A 20,900-nucleotide genomic window follows, 5' to 3' on the forward strand; every position below is an offset into this window, starting at 1 on the left:
CACCCCAGAATTGTTTCATGATGCACAAAGGGAGTTTAGCGGAATGTCCAAGCTGCTCTTTTCCATACAATAAAAGTGAATGGTGATCACATCTGTCAAGCAAAGATTTTAAAAGCATAATGACTTAAAATTCAGTCTGTTCCTCAAAGTCATTACATAGTGCAAGTGTTTTTTTGGCCTTTTTGAACCTTGATTGCTTCTGGTCCCCAACACTCTCACTGCAATAGAAGAGAGCAGCTCGGACATTCTGCTCAACTTCTCCTTTTGTGTTCCATTGAAGAAATGTTCAGGTTTGTAAAAAGTTCATTTTCAGGCAAACTATTACTTTACCAAAAGGCCTTTTTCTTCTATAGACGGTTCTTGACATAATAGTGCAGGGGTCCCCAATCCTGTTCCTGGAGATTTACCTTCCTGCAGTTCTGATCCAATCCTGATCCAACACACTTGACTATAATTATTAGCAAAGCCACTTGAAGGCAAGCCTGCAACCTTAGCCGGAAAAAGCATAACGCCTGCTAATGTTGTGGTGCTCAGGGAAGGAGACAAGAGGCTGTTTTTTTTTTTTTTTATGTGTCAATGGAGGAGAGGCTTCACTAGGCTGAATAAATTGCAAATCGACAGCCCATCTGCTCATTTTCAACATGTTTGCTCTTAAACATTCATTTTGGATTGATCTATTTTTAGAGTTTACGCCAAAAAAAAGAAGAAGCTATTTTTTAAGATAAGTCACAGACAATTGCGCTATGATACTTCTCATTGATTTCTATGGTATCCACAAACAGTGACTGATTGTCGCACGATTCAATGACGTCAAGGCTTTAATGTGATTGGTTATCAAGGCACACGTGATCCAAGTTAAACCGTTATGCTTTCTCCAATGGTAGAGCCATGGACCCTCGTATCTCCCAATAATAAGACAATCTCTGTCCTGAAGATCATAATTAGCAGGTTCAGTTGTGTTTAATCAAGGTTGGAGCAGAACTTTGCAGGAAAGTCAATCTCCAGGAACAGGATTGGGCACCCCTGCAATAGTACAACAACAGAAGATGGAAGACAACCTTGAGATGATGAACAGCCAAAAGCCTAAACAAACAAAATAACATGGAACTCACAAAAAAACCTTACTTGGACATATGAAGGCCTATGAAGATGAAAATGTGGAAGAGCAGAAGAAGGTGACTGACAGCTGAGCTTTTGGCTGTTACCTGCACAGGCTTGCGTGATGAGAAAGCTTTAGCCGGGAGGGCAGGAGGGCAGAGCTGGTTTACATCTCCAGCTGCCAATACCTCCTGGTACCAGCGATCTAAATCTAGAGCGGGCATCTGAGGCCTGCCCCAGTCCGACTGACGCTTTACACACGCAGCACATCCATTAGTACAGAGAGCATGAGCAGGAGAGAGAAAGGTGGGACGGTGGAATGCCAGAGAGAGAAAGAGAAGAGTGTTAATGAGCAACTGAATGATTTGTACAATTACAGAATGACACAGGTAGTTGGCGACACCCAGCCCTAACAAGGAATCAAACGAGAGAGAACAGAGGAGAAGACACACACCTCAAAGGAGAGAGTGAGGGAGGAGCCATGAGGGGAGGGGAGGCAGGAGAAGGCGGAGTCTGCGAGAGAAGGCTGAAGTAATTGGATGGGTGAGGTAGGGGAAGACTCCACCTTCGGCATCCCATAGATCTGGTTTAATTGGCCCACGGTCACATACTCCTGAAATTCAGGAGTGACAAACGGACACAGCCAGGAGGAAAAAACAGGAAGTAGCAGAGCAGGAAAGAGAAGACAACATGTTATGGAGAGTTTGGCATCTGTAAAGAATGTAAGTAACTAGAATACATAATTAACTATAACAAAGTCATTCAGTTCCCTATTTCTCAATACATAAACATCATCCCTTATACCGTGTCCAAACCAGGTGCAACGCGGCAAATTTCCACCGGCGGGTAGTTTATTTGTTCACAGTGAAAATGAAAACAGCTAATTAGAACATATTTGATGTTTAATATACAGTTATGTGGAGTGAGATTTCAATCAATGAGATTTCACTATGGGCAGAACCATCTAACAATGTTACAGAAACAGAAAAATGAATGACAAAATGCAGCTGGTTAAGACAAAACCTAATATGTAAGAGATTGCCTTATTGCAACAAGCCTAGAGATTGATCAGATTCTTGGTCATTCTATAAAGCAGGTGCCATTTGTGTCCCTTTATTTTTTTTATCTGTCCCACCTCTGTTTCCAACTTGCATTTTTGAATGAAGGCAAAATATATTCTATCTTTATTATTTATATGCATATATCTTCCTTTAAATTTCATGAAAGCATAATTATATCCAAACCAGTGTTAATCTAGTAACTACCTTTTTACTATTATATTATTCATATTAATTGTTTTGTAATTCTGTAATGAGAATTTGTCATTTTCATTAGTTTATTTTTTAAAACATCACTATATATGTTCATTTTATTTTTAATTGAAGTTTTTATTTGAATTCAGTTTGTAATTATATATGTCAAGCTAGTAATTTTAGTGTTAGTTGCAAAGGCAACATTTCTACATGAATGTGTAATTTATTTTATTTCTGCTTTATTTTAATTAACACAAATGTTTAATAGTTTTAGTTAATGATAATAATCTGAATTCATATTGCATTATAATACAATATATTCGCTGTATTTAAATTGAGATGGCTTAGTGTAATTTATGAACACTTAAACACATTATTTGTCAGAATGTTTATGATCAATTATCCTCTCAAAATGGAAAGAGCACCCGATTCAAAGCATGACCCTACCATAATGCTTGGTGATGGTCATGTATATGATTGTATAGCAGAAAAAACTACAACACAAAAGTAAGTAGCACTAAAGGGAAAAGCTGAAAAGAGAGAAGCAGAAAGAAGAGAGCAGCTATGATACCTCACGGGGGGCAGTTACAGCTGGGTCAAGGGCAAGCGAGAGGCCATGTGAGGAAGCGTTGGCGAGCTGGATGTCATGGCAATCACTCCCATACATCTTATAAACATCCGACATCTTCAAGTACTCCTGAGACACGTTAACAGCCAAACCATTCACGCAGGACAGAAGTTCAGCTGTCAGTTTATTCACATTCAAACCCCATAAGAGCAGTTCTGTCATATTCATATTCACACCTATAGTGATGGTATGCCTTGCTCAACCAACAATGTTGTGCCTCCATCGAACTCTTGAGAATTACAAATTTCATATAGCCCAACTACAATCAAATACATTTTTAAAAAGTAGCTACTCTGCAAACTCTTAACAAAAAGTAGCTAACAACACTTCTAGAAATATCTACTTTTTTATCTAGTTTTATAACTATCAAATTATATACACCATACCGTTCAAAAGTTAGGGGTCACTACGTTTTTTTTATAGAAATGAATAATTTTACATTGTTACAAAAGATTTATATTTCAAATAAGTGTTCTTTTCATCAAAAAAGCATGGTATCATGGTTTCTACTAAAATATTACGTAGCACAACCGTTTGCAACATTGATAATAAGAAATGTTTCTTGAGCAGCAAATCAGCATATTAGAAGGATCATGTGACACTGAAGACATGAGTAATGATGCTGAAAATTCAGCTTTGTCGTCACAGGAATAAATTACATTTTAAAATATATTAAAATAGAAAACATTTATTTCACAATATTACTGCATTACCGACCCAAAACTTTTGAATGGTAGTGTATCTGGAACAAAAACAATTATGATCTCAAGATCTCAAAAAAAAAATTTACATAGATTTACTAATGAAATCTTGTGAAAAAAATCACAGTGATTCTGATAATGAACTTTGCAAAACACTTATTAGTTACTTTCCAAACAATACAATCTATTTCAACTGATTTATAAGTGCCTTGGCTACACACAAAATCAATCAACCCCATTCAGATCTTCCAAAGAAGTGTGATTTGCCTTTGGAAGCCTCCAAACTTGAGATCCCAACAAGTCAAGTGCTCTCAATAATGCAACACAAATTGAGATATTTTGTACTGCCATGTTCTCAGAGCACGTATTAGTCAATATCGGCAGTTTTAGATGCGCCAGGCTGCATGCTCTGACTGTTAGTTTAGTTACCTCCTGAGGCATGATGGGATATGAGTGGAATGAGGATGCATGAAAGGGGGAGGAGGAGGGCTGGTCATCTTCTAAGAGGTCAGCCTCGCTGATGTGAAGCACATCCTGGGCGGAGGTTTATAAGTCAAACAATATCCTGAGTCTAAAAGATTTCATTTCCTGCTTTGCTAACCCAATTATTACGGGTTGGCACATGGGATGCATATGCTATCAGGAACATATGGCTAAAAAGCTAAACCTTATAGCTTTCCTAGCCCAAGAAAGCCAAACTACAAAGTTCACTAAGGTGAATTGCAAAATGTTTTGCAAAGAAACACACTATGGGTCCACATCAACCATTTTAGGGTCACATGGTAGGATCATACACAGAAATTGCTCAACAACATTTTGAAGATATGTTAACCATCAAATTAATTCTTATTTCAAGCAGAGGAGCAGATATTCAGCAGTTATTTAGTGTAGCCTTGCGTAACAGGCACATCAAGCATTTTATGATTATAATCCTGCTTACCTCCTTTATAGTGTTGGAGCTTTTGGGGAACGTCTTTCCACCAGTTATGCTCTGGTATCTTCTCTCCAGACTGGCCAGCCTTTCCTTTTCCTCAAACACAGATTCCAAATCAATCAGTTAAAAAAAGTATTACAGTTTCCAAAAAGTATTAGGCAGCACAACTTTGTTCAACATTGATAATAATAAGAAATGTTTCTTGAGCAGCAAATCAGAATATTAGAATGATTTCTGAAGGATCATGTGACACTGAAGACTGGAGTAATGGAGTAATTCAGCTTTGCCATCACAGAAATAATAGTTCTCACAACTGTGCTTTTTCTGGATGAGATGGAGTGAACTGCAGCGCTAACAAGAGTCGCGTCTTGCAGCCGTGCACAGAAGACCAACGGCCAAGGTCAAGAATTTCATTAAATAAAACATGTGTCGCATGGGATCATTCTGTGATGCTTTTACATCTTTTTTTAAAAACCTTGATGCTATTCATTTCAATTATATGGACGAGCGCGAACAGGACATTTTGTTAAAAATTCTCCTTTTGTGGTCCATAAAAGGGCATAAGTCATTAGAACAACACCAGGGTGAGTAAATTTTTTTATTATTTTTTTTATTCATTTATTTATTTCAAGCAAATAGTGCGACAACAGAAAAGATACACAATAATAATAATAATAATAATAATAATAATAATAATAACTTATACACTTATGCTTGAAATGGAGTGGGGAGAAGTAAAACTTACTGAACTGTCTGTCAAAGAATTTATACAAACAAAATAGCTGCTTCCTTCTTCAGTTATCTCAGTAAGAGTAAATTTCATTTTCATTTTAGGGTGAACTTTCCCTTTCCCATTTATTTTTAACCTAGCAACAACATTAACATTGAGATGAAAGAGCTTTTGGTGAAATTTGGTGCCAGTCCTCCCCCTTAAGTGTTCTTAAATTGAGGAATAACATTAAAAGTGTATATTATAAGTAATTTCCATTCCCTGTACCTTCTGTAGCAGCTGCAAAGTGATGCTTCTGTCCTTGACCAGCCTCTCACACTCCTGAGCAGCTTGTATTCCCAGCTGACTGGCCTGGCTTTCCAATGCTGCAACCTTGTCCTGGAAACAACAATTTGGACAAGAGTTTGAGATGCTCTTGGTGGTTCCATGCATTGTTATATGCGTGTATGCTATTTACCTTTCTTTTGGCGACGCTGCTGTGGTACTGGGCTCTGTCCTGCAGCAGCTGCTGGCTGATGGTCTCACGCTCCTCCTCTAGACTGCTCTCCTTCTCTAACTGCTGGAACTCCAGGTCCTCAAACTGCTTTGTCGCAGCCTCAAGAGTCTCAGCTTCCTACACACACATGCATCCGAGCATGGGGTCAATAACCAATCAAAGCATCACATTAACGACAGCACTGAGCAAGTTCTGCAGCAGCCAAGCTGAGCCAGTTTAAAGGGATGAAAATTCTGTCATCACTTACTGAGTTTTTTTTCTTCTGTTGAACACAAAAGAAGATATTTGAAAGAATGTTGGTCACCAGACAGTTGACGGTAGCCATTGAGATCCATACTAGGAAAAAAAAAATACTATGGAAGTCAATGGGTGCTGTCAACTCTCTGGTTACCAACATTCTTTAAAATATCTTCTTTTGTGTTCAACAGAAGAAAGAAACTCATACAGATTTGGAACAACAAGAAGGTGAGAAAGTGATGACAAAATTTTCCTTTAAGAAACCACAGGGAGGAACTGATTGGAACGTTATGCTACACTATGGGCTGTCAATCTTATCTAGCCCAGGGACCCCCTAACACAAAAAATATGTAATTAATTAATTATCTAATTATTTTTATTTTAATCAAAAATATTAATTTAATTTTAACATTATATTAACATTTTGAAATATAGAGAATATTTCTACACATTCTTAAGATATTTCTATATGCTTTACATCATGTATATATCATTTCAAAGACTTTCAGCAGTAACTTCAGGGATTCCCAGGGGTCCAGTTGAAAACCTTTGTGCTACACACAGATCTATGTGGAAATAATACTCTCTTCCATAATCCTTCAAGATCTATCATATCATATAATACCATCCAACTGAAATCCAAATACATCAAATAAAATTTAAACACTCAGCTGGGATGGTAAAACTGGAAAATGAGGAATATCTATGAGACTTCTTCCTTCAGAACATAAATGAATCTCATGAAAGGCAAAAAAAAAATCTGTTTATAATGTAGGGAAGTCTTGTCTTTTCTATATACAGATCTCAAGGACATTGGCAAACCCTCGCTGTCAATTCATCAAAGAGTTTCTGACATTGTAAAGCTTGAATGCTCAGTGCACAAATGACATCTCTTCTCTCTCGTGCAACCCTTGGGATATTTCTCTTTGCAAAAAGGGCTAGTCATCAAAACCACTGCCCGAGCACTGTCCAAAGAGATTCCTTTGACCATGCAAATCAAAAGGAAAATAGCAGACATGACATTTCTTCATATTTTAAACAAAAACGTCCTGCTTTGAAATTTTAGTGTCTTTATACACAAATCAAATCAAGAAGATACATCTCAAAAACATCTTTTGGCAGAAGTATCAATCTGTGTGGTATATAGAGAGAGAAGTGCACGATTTTCTCCAAGACAAGTTTAGCGCAAACTCCACCCTAAGCAATTCAAAAGATTTTATTGGTCATGTCAATCACAGTGCTGCTGATTGCCTACATCACACTGAAACAAATACTAAACCCTAACCCTATCTGATCTAATCCATCCATTATTTTTCTGAAATCTGAACTTGCTTTGACAGGTGACTGCGTGATTGCTTTGACCAATGAAATCGGCTGTGGGGAGGATTTTGCGCTTAACTGGATTGGGGGGGAAATCATGTGAGAGAAGTGAGAGGTGTCAAAACAACACTATAGCACTATGTTAGTTTCTGCATTAATAGATTAGTACAAAGTTAAATGGTATTATTACTTTGGCACCAGACAGTAGCATTAAAGAAACCTCAATAATACACCCAAAAGCATGCAGAGTTCTCAACATTTCACCACTGAACACCAGTTTACCTCCAATACAAATGTTTTAGACCCTTTCTTCAGTGCACTAAACTAAGGCAGACAAGATTTAAAACATGGTGTTCCCAGTGACAATAATTTCTAATAATAATGATGGATTTGGTGCATAGACAGCCCAATAGAACTTAGTTGTGTATCTGGAAGGTGGGGTTTATGAAGCCAGGGCTGTGGGGCGGAAGCAGTTGGTAAAGTGCTGATGTTCCTGACGGTCACTGACCCTCTTGAGTTGTTCCTGTAACTGCTCCCTCAGAGACTCAGGGCAGTTATGGAGCTGGCTCTTCAACTCATTGTACCCATCCTGAAGCCTCTCCAGGGCTTCCCGCTCCACGTCAACATTAGCCCTCTCCTAGAAAGAAAACACACCATCCGGGAAGGGGAGAGAAAGAGAACACAGCTCAAATCCACGCCATGCAGAAGCGTCCGAGGTTAGAGGTCACAACAGAGTGGGTGGAGCCAGAAAGGATGAACACTAAGCCTTATAAAACACTATGAACTACGTGACACTGGACTGTTGGCCGTCAACAGGGCCAAACAGACTTCTGTTCTCAGGCATTTCTTGATCAAAGATTTCAGATGTAATGAATTTCTGCTGGTATGTGCTGTTTAGATGAGATTATGCCATACCAGAGGGCATGAAATAGCTGGCTAGTTTGAAGGTGGCTTTTTTTTCTTTCTTTTATCATGAAAAGAAAGATTTGCAATAGCATCATACTTGATGCTTCAGATACATAAGTTAGTTCTGAGATAGCTCTATGTCTACATATGCTGAGATACTCTAATGCACATTGAATTCATGCACTGTGCTCTCTTCCAGACCAATATGAGCACAATTACAGCACATCAAAAAATCTATATATCAAAGCACAGACAGAACAACATTCTGTTTAAAGAAAAGCCATTTCCAAAGTTTACAAGGGAATTATCTATGTTTGCACGAACACTGCACAGATCGACTGCGGTCAAGATCAATCTAGTACAAATTACAGCCGGTCAGTGACTGGTAACATGAGCTAGTTGGCAGCCATCCCCACGGGGGGAAATGGGTTCAAAGCAAACAAATTTATCAATAAAGACCTGAATGGACCAATCCAGATTGATGCAGAGTCTTTGAATAAACTCTTTATCTTTTTATAATCAAGAATAATTCTGAGTTCACCCAATAAGGGAAATTGTTTGCTTTTTCCCCTTCTGTGGAACACAAAAGGAGAATTTTTCAACTGGTTAATTCGGTTCAAAAGTGATTTGTTGAGTGATTCATTCAAAATGTGCCTGAATCAGCTCTGATAACAACTTACAACTCTAAATTAGAACTTAAATTTTGGCCTGTCTGTCTGTCTGTCAAACAAACCTATCATATTACTTGGGACATAACTTTTTTTTAAACTTGAGCTTTGGTACCTATTCACTGTAATTGCATGGAAAATAACAAAAAGAACTGTGTTCAAAATGTGCCCTTTTGCGTTCCACAGAAAGAAAGTCATACAAAAGTCATATTGACTGAATTAAAAATTTTTGGGTGAACTATCACTTTAAGCATTTCTCCAAGAGCCTAATACTTGGCAGAATTGAAAAATACTAAAATACCCAGAGAAACCCAGAACAAGATGAATGGAAGAAATAAAGGCTGGATTTCCAAAACAGCATGCAGGAAAAGGCTTTCTAAAAGACAAACATTGTCAGTCACCGAGTCTCGCACCACTGGAGCTATTGTCCCTCAAAGCCAGTGCGCTAATCCCAAAGCCTGAGTTTGCGCTAAGCTAAACAGTTTTGAACTCGAGGGGGCGAGCGGTAGAAACGGAGAGACTGTGAGTGCAGAAAAAAAAAAAGCAGTGAGGAGATTAGAGGTTAATGAAGGCTTGTTAGTGTTGCCAAGCTTTGTAGAGGACCTGATGAGAACCACCACAAAAGGAGAGGAAAAAGACAATACCTCTTGTGAATGAATGCTTGATTACCAAACAGTATCTTGGTTTTCTGCCCAAACTAAACCAGTGAACTGCATTTAAATGTGACTATCATCTTCAGATCCTCTATTGTAGAATGTAGAATGACCAGATATAATGGGAAGAGGTTTGGCTAGTTTGGATGAGCAATGTCGCGCTTTGTTTTTGTTTTTTTTACCTTGGGATGGCAATCGAGACCAGAATGGGCCTTGAGTGGCCATCCGGCAGAATGGCATGCCTTTAAGGAATGTCAGAGACCAGAAAGGGCTGTTCAGTCCAGAGAGGCTCAACAGTATAAAACAAAAACACAATCCAGACGGGGATTTGAAACTCTTCACTTCACAATTAAGGTGCGGTCACAAATTACGTGGGCAATACAAGGCCAATTGTCTATTGTCAGTAGTGAAGATGTATGAAGCACCGCTCATTAAGAAATCAGCTCAAGCAGCTCTTTGTTGGTCAACACAGTGAATTCATGTGACAAACTAAACCCGTTGCAAAATCTGCAATTTTTCGGCATCACACGAAATTCACGATCGCGTAGATACCTATTGTTATTACTGGACAATTTGCAGAACAATGATAAATATGACCGCACCTTTATATCTAAATGACAAATGAATGTATATCCTGCTGAAAAATATAGCATTGATGGTCACCAGCTTAAGGTTTTGTTTTGCATATTGGGAACAAAATAGTATTCTGGTTGCTGGTTTGCTGTTTACCAGCCTGGGAAGCGGGAGTGATGATAGCTAGACCAGCTCTATACCAGCCTGGAACAACATGGAATTCAAGCTGGTTTATGCTGGATTTTTCAGCAAGGTAAATGTCCTATTGTGGAATGTGTGTCTGAATATTGAACAATTACATTCTGTGTGCTAGTATGTGGTGTGAGTGTCCTACCTTGTCTTTCTCTCTCTGGATGGTGTTCTCCAGTTCGCTGAGTTTGCGCTGCAGCTGGTTGATAATCTCAGTCTCGGCCTCGATTTGCTCCAGCTCGGCCTGTCTCTCTCCCTGCAGCAGAGCTCTCTCCATCTCCGCCTGTCCAGATCAACACGTCAGATACAGCAATTCTCACAAAGTCCACATTAACACACCCTAGAGATCCATCTGACATTCTCTGTTCCACCACACTTCACTTCCTGCTGCTCTTATCCACTATAATTAGGAAAGGACTTCCTGTATATTCTTCAGTGTATTTAACCAGCTATACAGAAATGTTTATGAGAACGGCTCACCTCCTGTTTGGACTCCTGAAGTTGCTGCTCCAGCTCTGTGATTCGACCTTTGAGTTCATCTACCTTTGCCAGCACTCGAACCCGCTCCTCCTCCAGGTACCCCAGTTCCAGACGGCCAATGCTGCCCGATCCCAGAGAGTCCTCTGCCTGAATACACATCACACTCAGTTTTTGTGATTTACTGTGTATGTACACTATCATTCAGTTTGGGGTCAGTACGAATTTTTTATGTTTTTGAAAGAATTCTCTTATGCTCATCAAGGCTGTTTATTTGATCAAGACTACCGTGAAATATTGTGGAACTGTTTTCTATTTAAATATATTTAAAATTAAAGGCCAGATTTACTAACACCTTGCGCCAGCACAAACCCTCTTTTGGTGTTAAAAATATACTGTCAGTGAAGAATTAGCGTTGAAAAGGCGTGGACAGTTATTTTTGCGGATGACCTTATTGCATGCATTTGTAGGGGTTTCCCTTTTCAGACACAAAATTTATGGTAGGAGAGTATTTAAAGGAATCATGCAAGGTGATTTACTGAGGTCTGAGCTCATCAATTTACTGGTATTTGTGCCATTATTTACTGCCCAAAACGCTAATTTTAGCTGCTCACGGGAGATTGTGTTGGCCATTACGGAAATGATCCGGCTGTGACTGTTCTTTCATTTGCGTGTCGTCAGTAGATGACGCGCAGAACTTTCCACTCCCATCTGCGCTTTTTTGGAATTGCACTCTCACGCTACTTTGCCCTGTTTAGTAAATCTGGCCCTTATTCCTGTGATATCTAAGCTGAATTTTCAGCAGGCGATACTCCAGTCTCCAGAACTATTTCTTATTATTATCAATGTTGAAAACAGATATATCATGATATATGGAATATATTGGAAATCATGATATATATTTTTCAGGATTCTTTGATTGCTAAAAAAAAGTTCAAAAGAACAGCATTTATTTGAAATAAAACTCTTTTGTAACGATATAAAAGTCTTTACAGTAACTTCACTATAAGTACAGATTTCCTCAAAAAAAATCTTACTGACACCAAACTTTTAAATGGTAGTTATAAGTATTAATATTGTTGAATTGATTAAAAGGTAGATACAAACTTTGCTAATGGTGAAAACGCATACAATGACCCAATAAAACGACAACTGTTCTGATATATCTAAGGAAAAAGAGTCCGACCTGTCCATTTTGTCCATTTAGCAGAACTGGTAGGGTCCGTCGGTCCTGCTGCGCACTCTCAGTGCTACTGCTGTCCTCCTTCAGGTTCTCCTCTTGGCTTTCACGATGTCTCTGCGCCACCCTCAGCGAAGCGCTGCTAACACTGTCCATGGAAGGACGTCTGTTAAGCCCCTCCCTCGAGCCAAGCCCAGAGACGCCCATCCTGCCCAGGTCTCCCGCCGGCCCGTCACCCTTGTTATACTCGGCGCATAGGTTCAAGATTGTCTCCAGCCGCTGGCGTTCCTAAAACACAACAGAGGGAGCAACATTAGATGAGTCAGGGATGGCAAAAATTGCCCTCACGTTATCTAATTTCCTCTGCGCCAGCCTCTGGCACTCAGCATCCAACTGATGCCAATCTGAAGAGAGAGGAGAGGAAATAAACAGAAGCGCCACTGTCTGGAGCGACTCTTATCAGGCTCCTGTCTTCAAGCGAGAGGATGCGGGCCAGTTTTCAGCACATACAAACACTCAGAGCAATGCGCTTGTCAGAACAGACCCTCACTTACAGCAGACACGGAAACAGCTATGCAACTACACACAACTCACGTTGTGTCAGCCTGGGGGGTCTGAATGTGGTAACAGCTGCCCTCTTAAGGCAGTCGAGCCCACCTCAAAGACACATTCTCAGTGTGACCTTTGGCCATTACATGACATTTGCTCTAGACCGTGTAACACAGTCTGTATGGTACACAAATGGAAAGAATAAACTTTTCACGTTTTCAGGATATGTTAATATCTATAAATGCTTGCTGTAATGTTTTGTGTGGTTATAAGGCATGTAAAAATGCTGTTTAGGTCCTACAAATGCAATTTAATAATGCAATTGCGGCATATTATTACTGTGCGACCAGTTATCACTGAGAAATTTGCATGTATTTGAAATCATTCAGTGATAGGCTGACAATCAATACGTGAATATTTGGCTGCTTATAAAATGTATATTATCTCTAGGACAGTGGGTTATAAACTTTTGTCCTATGACCTAAATTATTAATTGACTTAATTTTTTGCAATGCTAATCAGCATATAAATATGTTGAATTGTACAATTGTAAATTGTGTAATATCATGTTTTTATTGTTTTAATTTTATACAATACCATTCAAAAGTTTATGGTAAGTCTTTTTTTTGGAAAGAAATAAAAAAAAATGTATTAAGCAAGGACGCATTCAATTGATCAAAAGTGACAGTAAAGACCTTTATAATGTTCCAAAAGACTACTATTTCAAATAAATCTATTTCCAACAAATAACTTTATATTAATGATAAAATCCTGAAAAAACTATCATGGTTTCCATAAAATAAAATAAAATAAAAAAGGAATAAATTACATTTTATATATATATATATATATATATATATATATATATATATATACACAAGAAAATAGCTATTGTACTATTTCACATTATTATTATTATTGTTTTTTTACTGCATTTTTGATCAAACAAATGCAGCCTTGGTGAGTATAAAGACTAACTGTACATTTAAAAAAGACATTTAATTTTCATGAAATCTCAATCTCTTGAGAAGCCACTCCATCACAAACCCCCGGCTAGGAAACCCTGCCGTAGGAGGAAAAATAATTACACATGTTTAAATCTACACCAGAAAAGGAAGATAAACAAAAAGAGGCAGGCTGGTATTCCAGCAGGTTGTGTGTGCTCTCTTTGATGTGCTCTAGAGACTCTATGAGCTCAGTGTGATTTGTGGAGCACTGTGATGAGTATTCTCCAAACCCTTAATTAGCCCAACCTGTAATCATCAGCCCACTAAATCTCCAAGATCAAACTATCAAACTGAGAGGAGGAACATGGCAGAGAATCAGTTCAGACTGTTCCCATGGCTCTTTCCCATCAATGCTACTTAAAGCTGCAGTCCGTAACTTTTGGCGCTTTAGCAGTTAATAAACAGAACTGCATTGCGGAAGAACATTGTAGCCGGAGCTACTTCTCACTGTTTATGTCTATGACGAGCGGCTCGAGCCACGCAGGTACTGGCCTACTCTGCAGTAGTGCAACCTGAACCAGTCTAAAAGAGTCCGAATATAAACACTTATTATAGGTGTACCGTAGTGATTCAGGATAAGACAAAAACACGGTTTGAAAAATGGATTCATGATGTACTCGCTCATTATATAATTTGTGTAAATTTTGAACACAAAAAAGTTACGGACTGCAGCGTAGTAAAATTATATTTGTATATGTATATTCAAGGTGTGCATATACAGTACTATGCAAAAGTCAAAAGTACAGCTCTGGAAAAAATTAAGAGACCACTGCAAAATCAGCAGTTTTCCTGGATTTATTATTTATATGTATCTTTTTGAGTAAAATGAAAATTTTTGACTTCTACAAACTACTGACAACATTTCCTCCAAATTTCAAATAAAAATATTGTCATTTAGAGCATTTATTTGCAGAAAATGACAACTAGTCAAAATAACGAAAAAAGATCCCATGGTTTCAGACCTCAAATAATGCAAAGAAAACAAGTGCATATTCATTTTTAAACAACAAAATGCTGTTTTAACCTAGGAAGAGTTCAGAAATCAATATTTGGTGAAATAATCCTGATTTAAAATTACAGCTTTCATGAATCTTGGCATGCTCCCTATCAGTCGGTCACACTGCTGTTGGGCGACTTTATGCCACTCCTGGCGAAAAAATTCAAGCAGCTTGGCTTTGTTCATTTGACTCAAACAGATACATATAAACTGCTAATTTTGGTCTCTTAATTTTTATTTTTTCCAGAGCTGTGTGCACACATGATTGAATATAAATTTTTGAGCCAACGTGTTTTGGTTTAAATTAGGCTCAGAGAGACCATTGAAACTGATCAACTGTGACATGAATTGCTTTAAAAGTCTACAGCTCCTCAAACAGGAGAACTTTCAATCACATCAGAATCACATCAACATGTCTTCACCTGACAGGGGTGTCTCATCAAGAAAATTACACGTCTGAATTACGAAAAGCTTTCATTCCTCAGGCTTCCAGGCTCTTCTAATACCAAAGGGGTGATATCACAGAAAACTTCTTGTCAACTACAATTTGCACCAGCAATTGCTGTATACAATAACAGCTAATTATCTCCACTTCACGCCACTCCACTAAAGCCAACAGCAACTTCACCCATTTTAGAGATTTTTTTTAATACAGAGGCTCTCACTTCTAAAAGAGACGTTTAGTCCCAGTTTAGACCAGGACCACAGCAGACCCCATGTGCACAACACTCATTTATGAGTTTAAAGGGTCCTCTGTAGTTGTCATCATTAGCAGGTCCCCCAGGGGAAGGAAATTGTTTAAGATCATGGTGGCACACCCTGAGTTTTAAAAGCGCTCTGAAACACACAGAGGCTGAAGGAACCGTAGGAGGGAATATAATCATTTGATCTGTTTCCATACAGGCCTGCTAAGCCTCTGATCCCAGAGTTTATAGCCAAGCTTCATGAGTGTTTCCAATCAAAATTGGGGCTACCTGAAAACTTCTAAAGCAATATGCTGTTTAATTGTGTTGTAAAGGAGCACAAATTCAACACATGAAGGAATTTGTTTAAGCCCTGGTCACATAACACATCTGACTGAATAACAACAGACTACTGAATATGCACACTGACTGAATATGGCAGTTTAATATGTTTAAAAGTACAACATTGGTAAATCAAACACTAGTTTTATGGTACATTTAGACTTAAATACACTTTTATATGCACAATAAAACTAACCTTGATAAAAGAATGCAATGAAAACCACTCACTCACCCTCATTGTGACGTGTTAAAAGTCGCACACTAGTTCGAGTCCTGTGGTTCTCTCAGATGTTTCCTCATTGAGTAGCTCTCCAGAACTCACACACACACGGAGACAGATGAACAAATAAAGCCCCTAGTCCCTCCGCCTCCAACACACACACATACACTCTCAAAGTTTGTGCCGGTAGGTACATAAAGCAACCGCACTACATCTGTGCCGGTGGCTGCTAATGATATGAATCAATGTTCACTGATTCACTGGTTCACTGAAGTGGATGGCTTGTTTTATCTATCAAGGCTTTAAAACAAACACAGTCAGTTTAAACGGCATTCATTGAAACCCACTCAGGGGTCAGTGCTCACTAAACAACATGGCTCGCGTGGGTGCTGGTCAGATGTTCTCTCAGATGGAGAAATACCGGTAATGTGAAAATTACTATTCACTGCATGCTGAAACCCAGACGGAAAAATATAGACGGTTTCCACTGTACCGGTATGTAGGATAACCGTTAAGCGTTTCATACTTTCCAGATGACAGCAATGAACAGACGTAGCCCTCTGTTTACACATCTCCCGGCTATGCTGTGAGTTTTTTGGAAAACGTGTCTTGAAGGCAAAGTTCTCACTCAGATGTGTGTCCATTTGGGGAAAACAGCAAGGGTTACATTCACATCTCAAGTGGATTTTCCACTAATATCCCGTTTAGAATTGTTTTGTTTTTAATGATTTTAATGATCACCCTACATTGGCACGATGTTCAAATTTCAATAATATGTTCTTATTGTATTCAATTATAAAAACTCTGAACTTTCTTTCTAAAATCTCTTTCATTCATTGTTCTTTATTGTCTAATAACTTTTAGTATCACTTTCTGCCATTATTCAAAGCCAGTGTCACAGTATATCAATAATGTACATCTAATAAATAGTTAAAAATAATAATAAATAAATAAACAAGTAAGCAAACAAAAAAAAGTAAATCAAGTCTAATATTATGCCCAGGTAGACTGATGTAAAAAATCCTATTAATTCTGAAATTACTGACTGACAGATTGAATCAGATAAGTACAGTGTTTGAATTGAGGGTGATCCGAGATGATGGACCACCCATAACATAAATATAAAACTTTTCAGTACAGTTTCACTGAATTAAAGGAAGAAGAATAATATTCTGAATAACTGCTGAATTACTAAGTACTACCACTGTTAGGACTTAAAAATGTCTGATTAATACAGCATACAAAAAAAAAAAGAATATAAAAGAAAAAATGGGCCACATTCAACGGTGGTGTGAACGTATCCAAAGTGAAATGGTACAGTATTTTACACAGATGCTTATTAGCAACATTGGAACCCCAAACAAAAACTAAGAGATGGTATTTGTAGAAACATTACAGCTCTCTCATTTCTGCTCACTCATTTGTATGCATTCCAACCACACATCGACCAATCAGAGCTCAGGAGACACAGGCTTTGCCTTATGATCCCAGCTCTTACATTCCACTGTCTTCCCTCAGTCTGGAATGACACACAAACGTACAGCTCCTCAAATCCTTTGTCAAAGCCTCTCAAACCCCCTGCCATGTCGGAGCCTCTCCCCCTGCTCTTCCTGATCTTTTTCTGTATCTAAATGTGTGACGGGGTCAATGTGGGTGCCACTCTTACCGCTGTGACGTGCCTGGATTGTTTGAATACCTTAAACCAGACAGACTTAAATCGCTTCCGTTCTGGGCATCCAAAACAAACATCCAAGAGATTTTAAAGCGTGATATTGTGATCTCCCAGCACATGGCTACTTGCACAATGCACATTTTTCATTAAATAAAATTCATGCACAATAATAATAATATGCACAGATTAACTGTTCACAATAAGATCTATAGCATGCATTTAGCAAATACATAGGGTGAACTTTCATTTCATGACAACTTTAACCTGGCATGTTGTTGTTTTTTTACATCAACAAAATTTGTATTTCTCCTTTAAAGTCTTTCTCTTCCCTCTTTTCAAAGCTTGCCTGCAGAAAACCCAATATTTTCAAACACAGACTAAACCAAGCAGTAACATTAAGCCCTCCAGTAAACATCCTGGGACGCCATTTCTGTTACTGAAATATGTGATATTTCAAACAGCATAAACAACTGCTTTCTTATTTAATATGTTTGGAAAAAAACACCACAAACTAAGTCGACAGGACCAGATGTATCTGTTCATGCTGCACTTCAGCATGATGGGAACCTCTAATTTCACACAGAGTTTGAGGAAAACAGCTTACATTTTTGGAATATAAAAAAAAAGTCTAGACGTACGCAGCTGTGAAACATGGGGACCTTGCTTCACCCTCAAAATGAAGCATCCAGAGTCCAAAAATGCAATGGAGAGTTTTTACATTAGTCCTTAGCTCATTGATAACTCCATCAATAAACGCGCAGTAGTTGAGAAACTAAATAAGGTTGTGAGGAAATGTCATACAGCCTCAAAGAGCGTAAACACAACCGTGAACTTGGTTCTCAGATCTGACAGGAGCTGTTAAAAGCTCTATTCCTAGACTAAACAAACAGCTACGCATGAGCAACCAGTCTGCTTTTTCTTCATCAGGCCTGAGATAAACCATAAAAACCATTAAAATTTTAGTCTTGAAGGAAACAGCTCATCCAAAGATGAAAGTTCTGTCATTATGTACTCTCGCTTGTGTTTCTGAAAGTAGACTGAAAGGTCTATTTGTGCTCTAATAGGCTCAAGATAAACTTCTCTACTATTGTACAGAATATGGCATATAATTCACATGAGGGATGCAATATCCTCTGTGAAAACAGAACACTCTCTAAGGGCCTTTAGATACCTGGCAAAAGAACAAGCCATAAATAGTGGTTTATTAGACCTTGACTGTTATGTGTACAAATGCATTAAAAAGGTGAGGATATCAGCCTGTGGTCAATGGCCTCATCCGGTTTATCGTTTGACTGCCCGTGATGCTTCTATGGGTGGGGGAAAAATCGATTCTTAGATGCATCACGATGCGGATGTGGACGATTCTGAATCGAATCACAAATGTCAAAAATCGATTTTCTAAATGTTAGTTGATGACGTAATGCCACAGTCTGTGGCGTGCAGCTGTGCACATAACAGAGACGCATGACGCAAGGTTGAGCGAGAAATCCGACCGGCACCCTCTGCATTAAAATCTAGCGTAACTTTGGCTTCTATGAAGTTGAAGGTAAAAAGGACCTGGACAAGAGCCACACTTTATGCAAGTAGGGCTCCAGTCTGCGACCAAATGGGCGACAAGAGGTCGCACTGGTGTGACCACCACGCTGTCCAATTGATAAGAGTTGCAACTTCTGTTACATACGAGAAACATCAATCGGCAAACGAAACGAAAGTGAAACGAAACCGCGCTATTCGTTTGAGCTGCGCTGTGCGGAACGTTGAGCGTGAGCTCAGAACATGAACATGAAATGGCGCGAGCTCAGAATAGGTTTACTTGTGGGCCGATCTCAATAGAGAGCCTAAGTCCCTGGACCACCATGGGACCTTATTTTGGAAAAATATTGTATGGTAGTCAATGGCGAGAGACAACAAATATTTTGATCTCGTTTGAATTGTGCCCTGAATTACACATATGATGTTTGTCAATTTAAAAGATACATTTTTAAGTCAAGAAAGTCGCAGTTTGATGTAAAACTTTTGAGGTATAAGACTGTGAAAATACGTAATTACAAAGACTACAAACCCAAAAGGCGCACATGTGACGTCATACCTTTTCTCTCAATGAATGAAGCTAACTTTACTGAAGCTAACGTCTGTCATTTTTTCTATAGTCTTACGTTATAATCGTAACGTTACGCCGTCATGCCTGAGTGTTTTGTACCAGACTGCACACATACGAGCCATGTTGGTGACGAACATAGTGCGAGATGAGAGATGTAGTTCATTGAGCGATTTTCACATAAAACTAAATGTTACTCTTCTGTTTTATGACAAACTGCGACTTTCTTGACTTTCATAATTATCTTTTCAATTGACAAACATCATATGTGTAATTCAGGGCACAGTTCATACGGAATAAAAAGATAAGTTGTCCCTCGCCATTGACTACCATACATATTTTTTCCGAAATAAGGTCCCATGAGCCGGAAGCGGAGGGGAGGGACTTAGGCTCTCTATTACGCGACACTGTTATTACACAGCGCTGGGAAATCCAGTGAGAACGCGTTTGAATTCACTCGTAATCAAATCGAATCGTGAGGTGCCTATAGAGATTCCCACCCCTAGTCGCTTCATGGCCAAGCTTAGATCATCGAGATGCAGCAGAGGACAGAACTAACCGTCTCTCGTGTGAATCCCCTGGCACGCTTTTGAACAGTTATAGTTCACTGCCAGCTCTTATCTAAAACACCGTTGTGGAGGGAGAGGAGGGTCTCTGCATGAGGGGCCAAGATTAATTTGAATTTTATCACACATTTACATTATATGTGTGACATAAAAAAAAAAAATTATCCTCTGTCATGGCCAATACTCATGGTGCACAGGGTCATACACACAAGGACGAAACACCAGGGTAACACGTCACTAAAATAATGCAATAAATACTAAATATTATTAAAATACATCACTGTTAACATAAAATTAGAAGAATCTTCTTTATATAAACTATAATTGTGTGATGTCACGCAGGGACTTGTTTTTTTTACCGTAAATACAGTATATGGTAAGACTTAGCCAACCAAATAACATGTTTTTACTGTAGCATTTTTACTGTAAAAATGAAAAGATTTACAGTAATATTGCATGGGGAAGTATGCACGAAATGATCTACAAAGTTTAATACTAAAAAACAAAGACAATTATTATTTCTGAATTTACAGTTTTTACAAATAAAAATTACTTCAAAAATAGTCATTGTTTGCATTTCTTGTTTCAGCATGTTCTGGATGACTGCTATAGTTAAGTGATTGCTAGGTTGTTTGGGGTGATAGCCAAAAAGTTGCTACAGTCTTCTTGGTTGTTTTTGGGGTGTTACTAAGGTGTTCTGAGTAGTTTTACACCGTGTCTACA

General features: G+C 38.5%; 1 protein-coding gene across 4 annotated transcripts in view; it reads right to left on the reverse strand.

Moving 5' to 3' along the window:
• The window catches only part of phldb1b (pleckstrin homology-like domain, family B, member 1b), a 63,885-nt gene that overhangs the window by 13,902 nt on the left and 29,083 nt on the right, over positions 1-20,900 (reverse strand). Inside the window, exons 7-18 of one of the 4 annotated variants that reach the window (XM_084419483.1) lie at positions 12,050-12,331; positions 10,867-11,013; positions 10,532-10,669; positions 9,807-9,866; positions 7,906-8,034; positions 5,802-5,957; positions 5,612-5,722; positions 4,621-4,710; positions 4,110-4,214; positions 2,923-3,048; positions 1,553-1,711; positions 1,206-1,349 (exon numbers count right to left, since the gene is read on the reverse strand). In XM_084419483.1, coding sequence (XP_084275609.1) covers positions 1,206-1,349; positions 1,553-1,711; positions 2,923-3,048; positions 4,110-4,214; positions 4,621-4,710; positions 5,612-5,722; positions 5,802-5,957; positions 7,906-8,034; positions 9,807-9,866; positions 10,532-10,669; positions 10,867-11,013; positions 12,050-12,331 — 1,647 coding nt within the window. The remainder of the gene's footprint in view (positions 1-1,205; positions 1,350-1,552; positions 1,712-2,922; positions 3,049-4,109; positions 4,215-4,620; positions 4,711-5,611; positions 5,723-5,801; positions 5,958-7,905; positions 8,035-9,806; positions 9,867-10,531; positions 10,670-10,866; positions 11,014-12,049; positions 12,332-20,900) is intronic. The other 3 variants (XM_084419484.1, XM_084419486.1, XM_084419485.1) reach the window with 3 other exon arrangements.

This window comes from Rutilus rutilus (assembly GCF_951802725.1).
Source record: "Rutilus rutilus genome assembly, chromosome: 9".
Classification (NCBI taxonomy): domain Eukaryota; kingdom Metazoa; phylum Chordata; class Actinopteri; order Cypriniformes; family Leuciscidae; genus Rutilus; species Rutilus rutilus.